General features: G+C 36.6%; 1 protein-coding gene across 1 annotated transcript in view; it reads left to right on the forward strand.

Moving 5' to 3' along the window:
* The window catches only part of LPHN2 (latrophilin 2), a gene marked incomplete at its 5' end in the record, with an annotated part of 50,930 nt that overhangs the window by 20,045 nt on the left and 15,881 nt on the right, over positions 1-15,004 (forward strand). The window contains 7 exons of the mRNA XM_010081565.1: positions 208-391; positions 2,336-2,458; positions 2,729-2,934; positions 4,002-4,175; positions 5,255-5,464; positions 6,463-6,683; positions 7,978-8,044. Coding sequence (XP_010079867.1) covers positions 208-391; positions 2,336-2,458; positions 2,729-2,934; positions 4,002-4,175; positions 5,255-5,464; positions 6,463-6,683; positions 7,978-8,044 — 1,185 coding nt within the window. The remainder of the gene's footprint in view (positions 1-207; positions 392-2,335; positions 2,459-2,728; positions 2,935-4,001; positions 4,176-5,254; positions 5,465-6,462; positions 6,684-7,977; positions 8,045-15,004) is intronic.

A 15,004-nucleotide genomic window follows, 5' to 3' on the forward strand; every position in this document is an offset into this window, starting at 1 on the left:
ATGCTAGTGGCTAACTGCACTTCTATTAATGCTAATCCAGTGAGAGGGTGGAAAATATTTTTATGTTGAAAATAGTTTTCTAGTGCCATTAAATCACAGTAAATCATTCTGACAGATAAGTATTATAATTGTCACCAGATAACGTTGGAAATTCTCCCCAGCTGTCTAGGGCAATCAGACCTAATGAGAGTTTTCTAATGAATGCAGGCAATTGTGGATACAGTGGACAACCTTCTCAGGCCTGAAGCTCTGGAGTCCTGGAAGGACATGAATTCTTCAGAACAAGCCCATGCAGCCACAATGCTACTTGATACATTAGAAGAAGGGGCTTTTGTCTTGGCTGATAATCTCTTAGAACCAACTAGAGTCTCAATGCCCACAGAAAATATCGGTAAGTAGATTTCTTTTCAAGCATAGTTTAAAGTGCTCTGCATTGCTTTACACAAAATCAGGAAAAAATATTCCAGATAGCGACATAACTCTTTGAAAGCTCAGCTGCGCAACATTTGGTGGAAAGGTAAATATTCCTAAGCAGGGAAGACACGCTTTTCTTGTTTAGTTCGTCAAGATTAACATTCTTTTTTAGTGTCGTTAGTACAGTGTAAAATGGAAAGTAGTTGATGTTGCAGAGTTGATTTACCACTGAAAAATCATTAGCAGTACGTATGGATAGGAAGAGCCCTTAAATGGCAGAGTATGGATTCTTTGAAGTAGCCTCTTTTCTGTAGAGCTGCAAAAATGCTTTCCTGTAGAGCTGCAAAAATGCTTTCCTGTATATGTAAACTGTTCCTAATGACTTTAAATTACTTTTTTGCAACATACTCTGCAAGTTAAATATTTTAGGCGCTCAGAACATAGGCCAAATGTTTATATTAAACATGACTGCCTTCAGGTAAAAATGTGTTCAGTGAACTACATCTCTCATAATGCAGAATAGCTATGCTCCAGAGACTGCAAAATAGCTGAAGATAGTTGGAGCATAATTTGGAATTTAAGTGGTGACAGAGAAATGAAGGGGTTTGGTATCAGAGATGTGCAAATATTGGTATGTGGGATGCATTAAAGCAAAAATCATTGCTACACATAAAATTAAAATTCCCTCGTTTTATTACAGAGATTAATGTAGTCTCAGTAAGGTATAAGGAAGCTGAAAGTCTGCTAATTTGAGGGGTACTGAGATGGAGAAGTGGAAGAGGCTGCAGAAATTAGACTTTTCACGTTTCAATGTCTGCATATTTGTAGAAGATAATTCTGCCTAGTTTTTAATTTGAGTAGGAAGATACTGGGAAAGGATGGGTAAAGATGTTACAGTCCATTATCAAAGTAACTGCACCAGTTGTTTCTGAAGGAACAATAGTAGAATCACAGAAGATCTCTCTCAGGATTGACATGACCAGTTCCATGGAGCTCAGTAGGCTTTATGGGCATTACTTCTTGTGATAAGTTCTCTTCAAGTTGCAGTTAGTAATACATTACTGATGCCATGCAAGACTGAATTCTGAACACACATACTGTGTAGTTTAGAGAAAGAGAAATCATTCCCTAATTTCATACCTTTTGTAGGTCTATAGTTTAGACCTATAGTTAGACCAGTTTAGTATAATGCAGGTATTCATCAAGAAATTGACCACGTTGACCTATATGATTCTATGTATCCAATGGAATCCAGTCTTCGATGTCAAACCCATGAAAGCTTCCCAATATACAGGGTGTCATAAAATTAAAACTTAAGTAAGGCTGAGTGGCATCGTAGTTTTCAGTTTAAATATTTACATATTTTTTAGTAGAACCAATAAAATGGTTTCCTATAAACCTTTATACGGAATTAGATTTAGGAAAAAAAAAAATTAAAATTTTTTTAGATACAAATACTGATTTAGCTAAATACACAGCGTAAGTATACTTCGGTATTCATTTGCTCACTGTTCTATAAACACTCATACCTAAGTATGTTTATATCTGAATCAATACTTAGGGTTCTAAATTTTTTAGCAGAGGATACTGCATAGATGTTAGGAGCTTCAAAGCTGTGTCTGCTATTTTTATGTTGATGTTTTGAGGACACGAATTAAAACGAGGTTTGATGTCATGTTATCACTATTAAAGTGCTGTCATTTTAGTAGCGTGCACTAGGTTTAGTTAGAGAAACAAATTCTGTGTGCTTGAAACATGCGGTACAGATCTCTGTCTTGCAATGGCATATGAGGACAGCAGTGTAAGAAAACTAAATAAAGGGGGTGGGGGGAACACTGTCATCTGGCATATTGCAATCTGGCCAAGAGACTTCTCTGCGTTCTCCCTTTTTACCACTTTTTTTTTTTTTTTTCCTGCTTAGTTTTGGATGTTGCAGTGCTCATTACTGAGGGCCAGGTGCAGGACTTGAAATTTCCTCAGGGCAGTAAAGGAGGCAACTCGATTCAGCTCTCCGCAAGCACTGTGAAACAGAACAGCAGGAACGGTGAGTCTTGGGCACAGAGCACTGAAACTCCATTAACTTTCATAAAACCTTCATTATTTCCCCTAGTTAAAATACCAAAACAAAACACAACAAAAATTCTGTGGCTTTTTCTCAAAGATCATGAGTACCTGGGTGTTTTTTTTCAAATCCATAGCCTGAAAGTGCCTCTCTGTTTACTGTTCCTTTATTGTCAGTTAATTAGTGTACAGGTGGTTGTCTTTCTGTAGGCCTCTGTGGTGTGATGATGGGATTTTTTTTTTTCTTTTGTAGGATTAGCAAAACTGGTTTTCATCATTTACAAAAGTTTGGGGCGTTTTCTCAGTACTGAAAATGCAACCATAAAGCTAGGCAGCGACTTTGCTGGGCGGAATAGCACGATCGCAGTCAACTCTCACGTCATCGCGGCCTCTATCAACAAGGAGTCTAGCCGGGTGTACCTGACTGATCCTGTGCATTTTACACTGGAACACATTGATGTGAGTTATGCTAATGAATTAATGGGAAGGTCATAAAATCAGCAAGAGAGAAAAGCAATGCAGAAAAACAACCTTTTTTCCATTTGAATTTTAAATGTTGGACTAGGTCAGAGACACAAGCTTAGTTAAGTCTATGAACATAAAATTAAATGAGCCTGGTTCAGTGATTATTAGAACTTAAGTGTATTCTTAATGAAAGCTAATTCAGTAATCAACATGAAAATGTAAATGACTAATTTGTTTCTAACTGAAAATTAACTCTTACCTTAGTAGCAGGGTAGAAAATAACTGTTAAGATTCTTAATAGTCTGATGTAGCAAGTTTTAATGACACTTTAACATTAATTTTGGACCAAGTTCTGGAAGCCTATGTAAATTGTTTAAATGCATTTATTCAGCGAAAAATAAGGTATTGTATCTCAGTTTGTTATACTAAAATTTGTGTATGTTTTCTTCATGGTAATTTATTTGATGTGTCTGTTTGCTCATTAGTTTGGTCCTTTCTGTTTTACATGGGGAAAGTAAGTAATCACTACTGTGATAGAGAAAATATGATTGGATTTTCCTCTCATTTTGCCTCTTTCTATAAGTCTGTTTTGATTATTTTTCATCAAAATGGATAGGCATTGAGGAATTAACTTTTTCCTGATGTCTGTTCACATGACTTTGGCCTGACCAAAGGTGAGAATCAAAGGAAAAAGATTGTGTTTTCAAAATCTTAATTACAGAAAAAATATCTTCAGAATAAATTTGCAGTCCTAATTTTGCAGAAAGCAAAAATGGCTATTATGTACCATCAGTGCATAAAATCGCAAGATGGAAATTGTAATTGTTTAAAATGGGGTCTACAGTAATTGAGACTACACTTTACAGTGTTTCAGACTATAAAGTCCCTTTTAAACTAGGTGTCTTCCCTGTATAACATAGTCCACAATTTTGCTGATGGAAAACTTTATTGTCCGAAGCATGCAAAGTTTAATCTAAATTACCCTTTACACATATTAAACAATTGTTATTGCCATCTTAGTGTGTAAAATCCTCATTTTATGTTATCCTTTTATCTCCTAGCCTGACAATTATTTCAATGCAAATTGTTCCTTCTGGAACTACTCAGAGAGGACTATGATGGGATACTGGTCAACTCAAGGCTGCAAACTGGTTGACACAAATAAAACTCATACAACGTGTGCTTGCAGTCACCTAACCAACTTTGCAATTCTTATGGCTCATCGGGAAATTGTGGTAGGTAATGATGTTTCTAGCCGTAGGCAGGGAACAAACTTTTAAAGATTTAGCTTTAAATTTTTAGCAAGATCCAAAATTGCTGAAGTTTCTTAAGTATTTATAGCTTCTACCCACAAAAACTCTTTCCAAAGCAGTTTGCTTTCTGTAGCACTTTTCTTCCTCACCCATAAAGTTACAAGTGAACTAACAGGAAAGAAAAACAAGGAAGAACAAGAGTTTTCTTCAAGTCGTATTTTAAAGTTACTGACCAACCTTACAACCGTTTACATACTTCCCCTCAGTAACGCGGGAGAGTATCTGTAGGGGCAGCTGTGCAGGCTGTTCCTGCAAGCACAAGTGCCAGGTCTCCTTAGAGTAGGAAGGTCAAGGAGCTTCCATACTGGTTGTTTAAATGCCTCTTCATCCTCTGAAATTTTGTTGTCTAGTTAAAGCATTTACTGGATGTCAGGGGGCCCAGAGCATGCAATATTTGCTAGGATATGAGACTTCTCATGAAGCCATTGTATTCAGAAAGGTCGCTGAAAAGAAAACCAAGATGACAAAAGTGATTCTGTCACAACTGAAGCAAAGAACTTTCTTTAGCTAAACGTGAGATTAGAGCTGGTATTACACATGTAACATATTCTGCATTTTGTTCTAATTGGTGTGTAAAATGTTGCTTTCTTCTCTGTTGTGGAGTTGCAGGTCTGTTCTACATGTTGTAGAACATGTTCTCTTATAGGAGGTCCCAGAGAAAGCTCTCCTCTTTGTTTCCATCAGAGCCTAGTGGCACTTTCAAAATGTTCTGTTTCTCTACTTGTTCTTGTCTGAGAAGTTTACAGTGAGCCATAGGAAAAGTAAAAATGCTATCTGACCTGGCTAAAATAGTCACGTTTTTCTCTCAGACCTGCTCCTCTTCTGCTTACCCTGATCTTGCTCTTCTGGGAAGCTGACCTGAGACTAAGAAATGACTGAGTACATTTTGCCCATCTCATATAATGAACAAGTAATGGTTCTGGATGCTACCTGTGAAAATAGGTTTCTGTTTATACTCATAAAGAGTCATATTAATTTTCTCCATTGTTGGTTATTTCTAGTACAAAGATGGAGTGCACGAATTGCTCCTCACTGTCATCACCTGGGTAGGAATTGTCATCTCTCTTGTTTGCCTCGCCATCTGCATCTTCACATTCTGTTTTTTCCGTGGCCTGCAAAGTGATCGTAACACTATTCACAAGAACCTTTGTATCAACCTATTCATTGCTGAGTTCATTTTCCTCATAGGCATCGATAAGACAGAGTACAAGGTAAGTTTTCTCTGTGTGTACTGATATTGTTCTCTGAAATGACTGTTTGAAATGGATTTGAATTAAAACATGACAACACTGCAAGGCTTTTGGCATTCTGACACAGCAAGGCTGAAAGAAAAGCTTCGTGTGAAAATAAGATAGACATGTTCAAAAATAGTATTTATATCCATCAAAAATATCATTGTGGCCTAAATTTCCCACTTGCTGCAATGTTTTTCATTTTCAGTTGAGAAACATCAGCTATTAACGAAGCAGGTGGTTAAACTTTGGAAAGAGTAGATGAAATTAAATGTTGATGTCTAGGAACATGTATATGTTTTCTCAATATATTCATATGTCTCAACAGCTATTGACTACTTTTTTGTACATATGTGGTAGTACAGAGCCTTTTCTATATATTTATACGTTTTTTTAGACTGCACATTCATGAAGGTTTTTTTGGCAGTATCGATGAAATTAATTCTGAAGTGATTCATTGGGTTGAAACCTAATCAGTGTAGTTTCATCCAGAACTCGGCGAAAGAGGAGAGAATTCAGATTGATTGCTGTTACAGCAGTAGAAGCTTCCAAATTACAGCAGATAAAAATGGCTTTATTCCTGCTTCATAATTTTAAATAAGCAGTATTACATTATGTATCTAGAACTAACATGTCTCAGTTTATCTAAACTGTAAGTCCTAACTCTATATCACTTTCAAAATTAAAGAGTTGCTTATAAAATTGAAAAGTCCACTCTGTAATTGAAGACTGAGGGGTGAGGGCGCAATTTCCTTATCTGCCTTCACACTGTTTAGCTAATTCACTTTCTGTAGCTACTAAGCACACATTAGTATTCTAAAATGTTTGGTGTATGTTTTCAGTTAGGAAAAATGCTCCTGAATTCGTGTAAGATCTCCAATAGAAGTATATGCTGTTCTGTTGCACACTGTTTAACTGGAGATGTAATGACATGAAAATCTTTTGGTTTATATTTCCATCTTTCTTTTTCTCTGCAGATTGCATGTCCAATATTCGCAGGTCTCTTACACTTTTTCTTCCTGGCAGCCTTTGCCTGGATGTGTCTAGAAGGAGTGCAGCTTTATCTAATGTTAGTAGAAGTATTTGAAAGTGAATATTCTAGGAAGAAGTACTATTATGTTGCTGGCTACCTCTTCCCTGCTACAGTAGTTGGTGTCTCAGCAGCTATTGACTATAAGAGCTATGGAACAGAGAAAGCGTAAGTAATTGCAAGTGACCTGAGTGTTTTTCAAGTGAATAATTTTTTAAAGCCTATTAGCTGTCAGAGGGTCCCTGACAGACTAAAATACCATCTGAAAGCTTTATTGGTAAGAGAATGGCAATGCTGTGCACAAATTACAATCAAGTCTTTTGTAATTCTCTAGGTTCAGAGGATTTGTACTCTAGAGAGACCAATTCTAAATTATGGTCTTTCTTTTAACACAAAAGATTGACCTGAAACAAATTGAAAAAGTAAATAACTTTTTGGCCTCAAATGTATATTAAGTAAAAATTCTCAACTTAAAGTATCTGACAGGCCTAACCACCCAGTTTTAAGCTAATGCTTCATTAGATCTCTTTGTTCAACTGCCCCTCTAGCAAACTCTCATTCTGAATTAGGACAATACTCAAACCCGTATGTTTCACTTTGATAATATTTTATCACATGAGTAGAGCAGGATTAAAATTAGCCACTGCCTTTTGTTTAAAAAAAACACATATATATATTTTATATTATATATAAAGTGACAGAAGGTAGATGGAAAACATTCCCGAGGATCTGAGTTGCTGGAGGCGTGAATTTGCCTTCCAATAGTGTTTACTTTGTCCTTTGATTAAATTAGTTACAGAATGGGATGATACTGTTGACTACAAGAAAGCTGCTTGATTTTTCTACTGATGAAAGACAAATAAGAGCAATTCAGCAGGGAACTGGGCTGTATGAAAAACAAATCACTAAGTGAAGTCAGCCCTAACAGGTTTACACGTCATTTAGTCTGGTATCATATGTTTTCTTTCTCTACTGTTCAACTCCCAGTTGGGGCATTTTATTTATACCATATTGTTTTTCAGCAAAACATCACATCTGAACATTTTCTGTCTCTTATTCCTCAGGAGTAGGCACTTTGAATATGATACAAAGTTAAAAGCAGATTTTGAAGATTACATGGAAAACCTGTGAAAAATATTTACTGATTTATTCATTAGTCCATGATAGCATCTGTGACCAAACCTTTTGACCGAAAGGAGAGAGAGCTCATTTTGGTTTTGTTTCTTCTTATATGTTAGCTATTCCTGACGATGTGTTTTCAAGTTCAATAGTGTTATTAAACAGGACTCATCAGAAGAGTTTCAGGTTAGGAAAAATTGTCCATGGACTAAGTGGTACTGTGCAATGTTTATCATTGTTTACTGGCAAAATGTTAGCTTAAGAAGTATTTTTGCGCTTTCCATTTATTGGACTGAGGTGCTAGTGCAATTTTTCACTTTTCGTTCTCTTTTTTCCATGATAGTTGCTGGCTCCATGTAGATAACTATTTTATCTGGAGTTTCATTGGACCTGTTACCTTTATTATTCTGGTAAGAACTTTTTTTTTTCTTTTCCTTTTAGATTGCCTCACAGAAAAGTTAAAAAGATGGAATAACATCACTCAATACCATCCTTATTCACAAGACATTTCATTAAAATGCTTATAAACAATTTGTAATATGACCAATGGTTATATAAATGTTTAGAAATCTTCAAAGAGTGCTGACCAAATGATTAATTGTCAAAACTGTGGTGGCACTTCAACGTAGCCATTATTTCCTAATGGCTTGAACTCTGAAGGTCATATTGACATGTGTAGTCATATGAAAAATGAATGAAGTACTAAACACAGGGTTTTTTTTAAAGGAACCGTTATTATTGCTTTCAATTGAGTTACTATTGTACACGTTCCAGAATTTAACTGCTAATTATCCAACATAATTATCTCAAAAGGGTGTTCTAACGCATTGGATAATTAAATAAATCTTATATTTTATTACACTTACGCAGTATTTGTATGTATATTTGCATATGCATATGCACATTTTTGCATGACTACTTCTGTGTGTGTTTATGCTGCACGCAATGTATGTCAGACACACAAGTTCATCTGGTTTAGTATAAATAATAGAATATTATGTAACCAGTAGAAAGCATATACATGTTCTTGCAGTAATTTGAGTGAAGTCGTCGTACACATGCACACCCATCTGTACACCCACAGTTGTGTGCCCTGTTGTCTGTTTAAGATTGAATGTTGTGTTCATACATCAATTATCCGTTCTCTGAGTGCTTTCAGGTTAAAAGTGCATAGTGATCTTAGTGATAATTTCAGATTAATAATACCAACACTGCACAACATAGGAATTTAGAAGGAAAGTGAGTACAAGATGTGCATTTTGTCTCACCTTGTTTTTCTCTGCTAGTAGTATTTTTAAAGCCTGGCTATACTTGGGAAATATCCTAGAAGGCTTGTGCTGGGGACATAGCCTATGTACACAGAGAGCTTTTCTCATAGCTGCTGATAGTTTGGAAGGATGAATTAATTGTTTTCATGCTTGAAAATCTAAATAGTTACCTGTTCGCCTGCCTTTATACGTTAGTAGAGTTGTGAAATGTTAAGAGAAGTTCAGTTCCCTTGAATTTCCAAATTCAGAAATTGTAGTTTGTCATTATTTTTTCAGCCTGAAGCACATGCATCAGACATAATTTTGAAATGTCTGACTTTTATAGATCTATACACCAGACATAGTATTTCAACACTTTCTATTCTACATAAATTTAAATTAAGTCTCAGGATGATAGGGATTCTTTTTTAATTAAACCTACAATTACAATTGAAAGGTATACTTAATATTCTGAATGTGATAGACAATATTTTTCAACATGAAGTTGTTTCTTGCAGTTCTTGTAATCATTACTAGAAAATGGTTCTAAGTTTCATGGCACAACAGTTCAGTTACCTCAAGTCTGATTGTGTGGTGATAATTTTGCTTTTTGTGTCTGGCTTTTTATTTTATTGTTACTGGGAGTATTTTGCTAAGTCACCTCTATTTCTCTCCCTTGCTTTAAAATAACATTTCACGTGGGAAGCTTTGGGCATTGCTGATGGCTTTTTCACTTCCTCGTAACCAGGTCAGAGTGAGAATAGAGGTGAAGGACATTTAATCATATTGACCATGTACAGACATAGTTCACTATTATTTACTGGCCATGACATTATTATCCTCCAGCAAATCATTTAGGCTGAGACGCAAAAGGCCTTTGGGAGCAGTATTCCCAACTTCAAAAATATGAAACAGCAGGTAGCAATCACAGCACTGTTCCTGGGAGTAATTCTTCTCTAGCAATTGCTTTGCCCTCTAATCGTCCCGACTGAGAAAGCAAGAGAGACTGGAGGAAGAAGTGTGAGAAGAGTAATGACTGAAAAATAATATGTCATGTACGGTGTAACCAGCGAGCCATGTTTGTAGTGTAACTTACGTAGTGTCAGCAGCATGTGAGAATTTCACCTTGGTAGGCTTTTTAACATGTTAATCAAATCACATTTATGATTCTCAGTTTAATAGTACTGTCAATGCATGTAAACTCTTTTTTGACAATATTGCTACTACTTCAATTTACGAATATTGCTACTACTTCAATTTACTAATTTTTCTCTAAGTTTCTAAGCATTTGCACTTGTATCTGTATACATGTTTGCAAAAAATGAGGGCGGGAAGTATGAGGGAGAAGTATGAAGTTCCTCAGTACATCTTCCGAGGAACTTTCAACTTCACTATTTCCATTGCCTGTCATGCCTTTTGGGCACCAGGGTTATTATATCTATGAGAAAAGAGCATGTAAGTAATGAGCGGTGGGAAACCATTAGTATGCCTGAAATGGTTTAATGAAAGCTTGGATCATGATACGTCAGGAGCTGTTCTTATCATTTGGACAGCTCCATCTGCATCTTTAATAATTAATTCAGTTCAGTGAGAGTTCAGTGTGCACACTTATTTAGAAGCCTTCTTCAGAGAGCACCTCTCTCGCTGCCAGTCCCAGAGAGAAATAGGCTTCTGCATGGCTAAGAGCAAAGATCTGGAGATACAAGAGCACTTTTAGAGCTGCATTTGCCAGGTAACAAAAGCTCCGGGGAGTTCAAAAAGGGTCAGAACATGTGCAGTTCAGCTAGGTTACTTCAGAGTGGTGTTTCTGTTCTTCTGTCTTATCATATCCATGTCAGCACTGCAGGCTGTGTGGAATGAATTTTAAGCTGCTAAGCTCAGGCGGACGTGATTCAATTGAGGAGGTTGATGGCTATAAAACAAACAGTGCACTCTTGTAATCTGTGGTCAGAGAAGCCTGAGTATTTTGACTTCTAGGTAGATCCATATTCAATCATATCCAAGGCATGGGTGATGTTGGTTTGACTTCAATTCAGCCAGAATTCCTGGAGTTTGCTTCTCGCGGATGGAGCCAATATATTAGGCTGCTGAAGGTTGTTCAAGCAAAAATTCCTAGGATGTTCTGTTTTATTAACATAGGAAAGATAGTTTATTTTTTCATTCAGATTGAGGCATTGCTTTACCAAAGTCAGTGGATGTATACATACAGATGCACACATCATCTAGCTCCACATATGAAAATGGACTGTATTTCTAAGTTTATGTATATAAATAATGCCTGTATATTTTTCTATAGTAGACACTTGATAAATTGTGTTTATCTGTTGCTCACAAAGGGAAATTTATCGTAATTATTATGAAATCTAGCTTTATTTGGCTACTAATTCATTGTACCTGCAACTGATTCCAATTTATCAGTCTTCTGTGCAGGTTATGTCATCCAATTTTTAAAAAGTTAGTTTGACTTGAAGACACTTGCTCTCTTAAAATTACATAGGTTTCAAGTGCCAGAAAGGTAAAATTCCTACCACTACCATTTTTCTTGTCCAGTATCTTCTGATTCCAAACCAGAAATGGCCCTCTGTGTGTTGGCTATGAAAAAAGCATGATCTTCCAGGGTACTGCATATGATTATTACCATGAAAATTCTTCAAATTTTGTATTCTAAAGTACTTTTTTTAAAAAAATATGTATCCAATTGTCTGTCTTTCACTCCATTCTATCCAGTTACACTTGCAGTATTGAGGGATAAGTAGGAATTGGTATTTTAAAAGCTGCTCTATTTTTTTTTTTTTTACTTTCACATACCATTCTAAAATCAGAGTATAGATTTAGTTAGTTCTCTATGTAATCCAGTATCCTGTCTATTATAGTGGATAATATATTTTAGAAGTTACAGCAAAAACCTATCTGAACATTAATGAAATGCTATCAATCCAAGTTTTTGCTTATTCTTCTTTTGCTCTTATTAAGAGATGGCACATGATAGCTCCACCTACTGTAACTGTGTGTTTTGTCACTCTTAGTATCACAGCAGAATCTTCAAATCCGAACCTGATGCCTGACCAGACTTCTAAATTCTTATTTTTCGCCTTCTGAAGATGGCTGGTCTGATTTTCAGAAGTGCAGCATAAAAGAGATTTTACTGACTTTATCAAGGGTATAATTTCACGACTGTTTGAGATGTATACATTGTAGCTGTGTGTGTTTGTATGATGTATGTATATTTTTTATTACCATTGAAGGAGAGGGGCACTGTTCAGGTGCAGATTTTGGTTCCTCTGGGATGGATGCAGGCCAGGTGTCAGGATGAGGCCCAGCCAGTCACTAGCCCTTTATGTTACGTGACGTGATGAGAAAGTTGTCGTTGTTAGAGGTCCATTTTCTCCCTTACAAGTTTGCTTTCAAAAGCCCATCTTGCCATTCATGTGGCCTTGTGACCCCAGAGTACTGCGTGTTTGTGGTGAACAACATTCTTCTCAAAGACAGGTGTCCTACTCAGACCGTCTGTCAAGCTTGGAAAACATCTACAAACTCATTTGCTTAGATCAGTAATAGTTCAGTCCTCACACAGTCATGAAACAATTCAGGTTGGAAGGGACTTCAGGAGATCTGTGGTCCAACCTCCTGCTCAAAACAGGCTCAGCTCTGAGCTCAGACCAGGTTGCTCAGAGCTGAAAAAGCTTTCCTCATACAAAGTTGGTATAAATGAATGCAAAAGCACTGTGTGGTTCCTTCTCCCCCCACGTTATTTCTCACCAGTAATTCAGCCATTCCTTCCCTCACTGCTTAGTGTCTTGTGTAATAAAATGGCAGGATGCCCAAAAGTCTTTAACTCATGAGTTCCTCCAGAACAATCAATTTCTAGATGAAGAGCAGTAAGGGAGCCAAAAGCAAATCTATTGAAAGGTTTGGTTACATTGTAAGTGGGCAAAATAGACTTTTGATAATGGTACAATGTGTAACAGAAATGCCAGCATGTTTGAACAAGTGGCAAACCATGGTCTTTTGACTGCTGAAACTGAAAACTATGCAATATTTCGCAGTGATGGAGAATCAAATATCATATGCTCTGTTGTCATAGTTTGTCTTCAAAGTACAATTTTTTGGTTTTTTTAAATTTTTTACTCGGAAGGACTTTTTCAGCTACTGTGATACATCATTATTACTTCTGAGGGCTGCTTTTGGGGTTCTGTACCTAAATTAGAATTAAAGTATCTATTAAGAAACTGCTATGTACAGTTATTCCCTAGTCCAGCGAGAACATATATACAGACAGAGCTGAGTATCTATGTAAAACTTGCTTAATATGCTGGAGCTTGGTTTATGCTCTGGGGTAGGACCGTGTCTGCTTGCATGTCGCTAGAGGAACCTAAGTATGTAAATACAAGCTTTTGTTTTTCATATGTCAAACCAGCACTTCAGTCGTACAAAGAATCAGAGGATAAAATCCTCTCATTTCATAAGGCAGTCATTTATGGGCTAAGCCATGTCTATGAGTTTTTGATCCAAGAACGATGTTGCTAGTATAATACAGGATACTCCAGGGTAGCTACTTAGGCAAGGATTAGCTTCCAGCTGTGCTGTAAATACTGTTCTGAACTGGATTGTTCACTCCCAGTTGCACAGGTTGCAGCCAAAGTTGATTTACATGTTAGGATTGGCATGAGGCATGTATCTTAGCTCTTAATCTGTTTGGTTTTAAATCAAAGTTGCATTTTTTTTAAGCAGGCAGAAGCAGAAGTTCATGTTATGTCAGCTCCAAAATGTGCAAGAAACTTCAAATACTGAAGAAGAAAGTCTGCCTGCAAAGGCATGAAACTGAGGTCATGCACAGAGCTCCTGTCCTCTGTCTGGTGCAAAGGCCAGGGAAAGAAGCAACTTGTGTTCTCACCCGAGGAACTTATATAGTACAGTAGAAACCTAGATAAGAGGAACAAAATTATCACAATGATATAATGAAGTGTTTCTCAACTGGTTAGTCATTATATATATAAGAATCGTAAAAGGTAATCAGCAGGGTCATGAAATCTTGACACTTCTGTTGCATTTTGCAGCAATGGAAATCATGCTTAACCTACACCATGTACATACCTCCACTTAAAGGTCAAGTATTTTCTGTCAGTTCTTGAAATACAGACAGAAATAAATCATAAAAGCTTATTTTTGTTATTTGTATCATGTACACTTTTCATATTAATCTCAAGATTCAGTTGTAAAAATATTTTACTTTGAATCAGGACTGATGAGGTCAAAAGCTGCCGGACACCGTTCTGGTGTTGAGAACTGCTTTGTAGTTCATACTGTCCATCCATATTTGGAGACAGCAGCAGCAGTGATAACCTGATTGCCCTTAGCAGTAGGAATTATTTCTATAATATGTCTTTATTAACAGACTGATCAGAGCCTTCAAAACTCTCCTCTTTTCTAGATCAAGACCTGCTCTTTATTAGGATTTGAGTGACATTTCTCACTATTGCAGCACAGCTGTAGGAGCACATCTGCTATTGAACTGATATCCCCAATGTTACAAAAATTGTGAAGATTTTGATGCTGTCTCAAACCAAAGGCTCCCCAAAATGAGAGACTGGGCTTGATCATTCTCCATCAGTAACCAGTTGCAGATATGTAGGGAAGATTATAGGAATGGGGTTATAATCCTATCTAATGTATGTGTTACAAGGATGCCCAAGCATATTCTCCCATCTTCTCTTAGCTATCAGTTCAGCCATTTCTTCTGTAGATAAGGATGTATGTCTTCTCCTTAAAAGGACATAGCTCTTACTGCTTTCAAACATAATATTTTATTTGAATTGTCTGCATGATACAGGACAACATATACTAATTACTCAAATCAGCTGTATACCACTTTTCAACCCGTATTTTGCAAGCATCCTTGTATTTGGCTTACCTATGCTCTTCACATGCTTTGAAATCAATAGGAGAAAGGCACCTAGTATCTTTCATATCTGTGGTTCTGTTTCACAATAGGAAAACTATAAGAAATTACTTTCATTATCTTCCCTGGTGTTACCTGTATGACACAACAAGAATAAGACAGCATAGTCCTTTCCTTCAAGTGGCATGCAGTCTCTCTTCGACTGAATCCAGACTACAAAGGGA

The sequence above is a fragment of the Pterocles gutturalis genome, unplaced genomic scaffold, assembly GCF_000699245.1.
Source record: "Pterocles gutturalis isolate BGI_N339 unplaced genomic scaffold, ASM69924v1 scaffold3436, whole genome shotgun sequence".
Lineage (NCBI taxonomy): Eukaryota > Metazoa > Chordata > Aves > Pterocliformes > Pteroclidae > Pterocles > Pterocles gutturalis.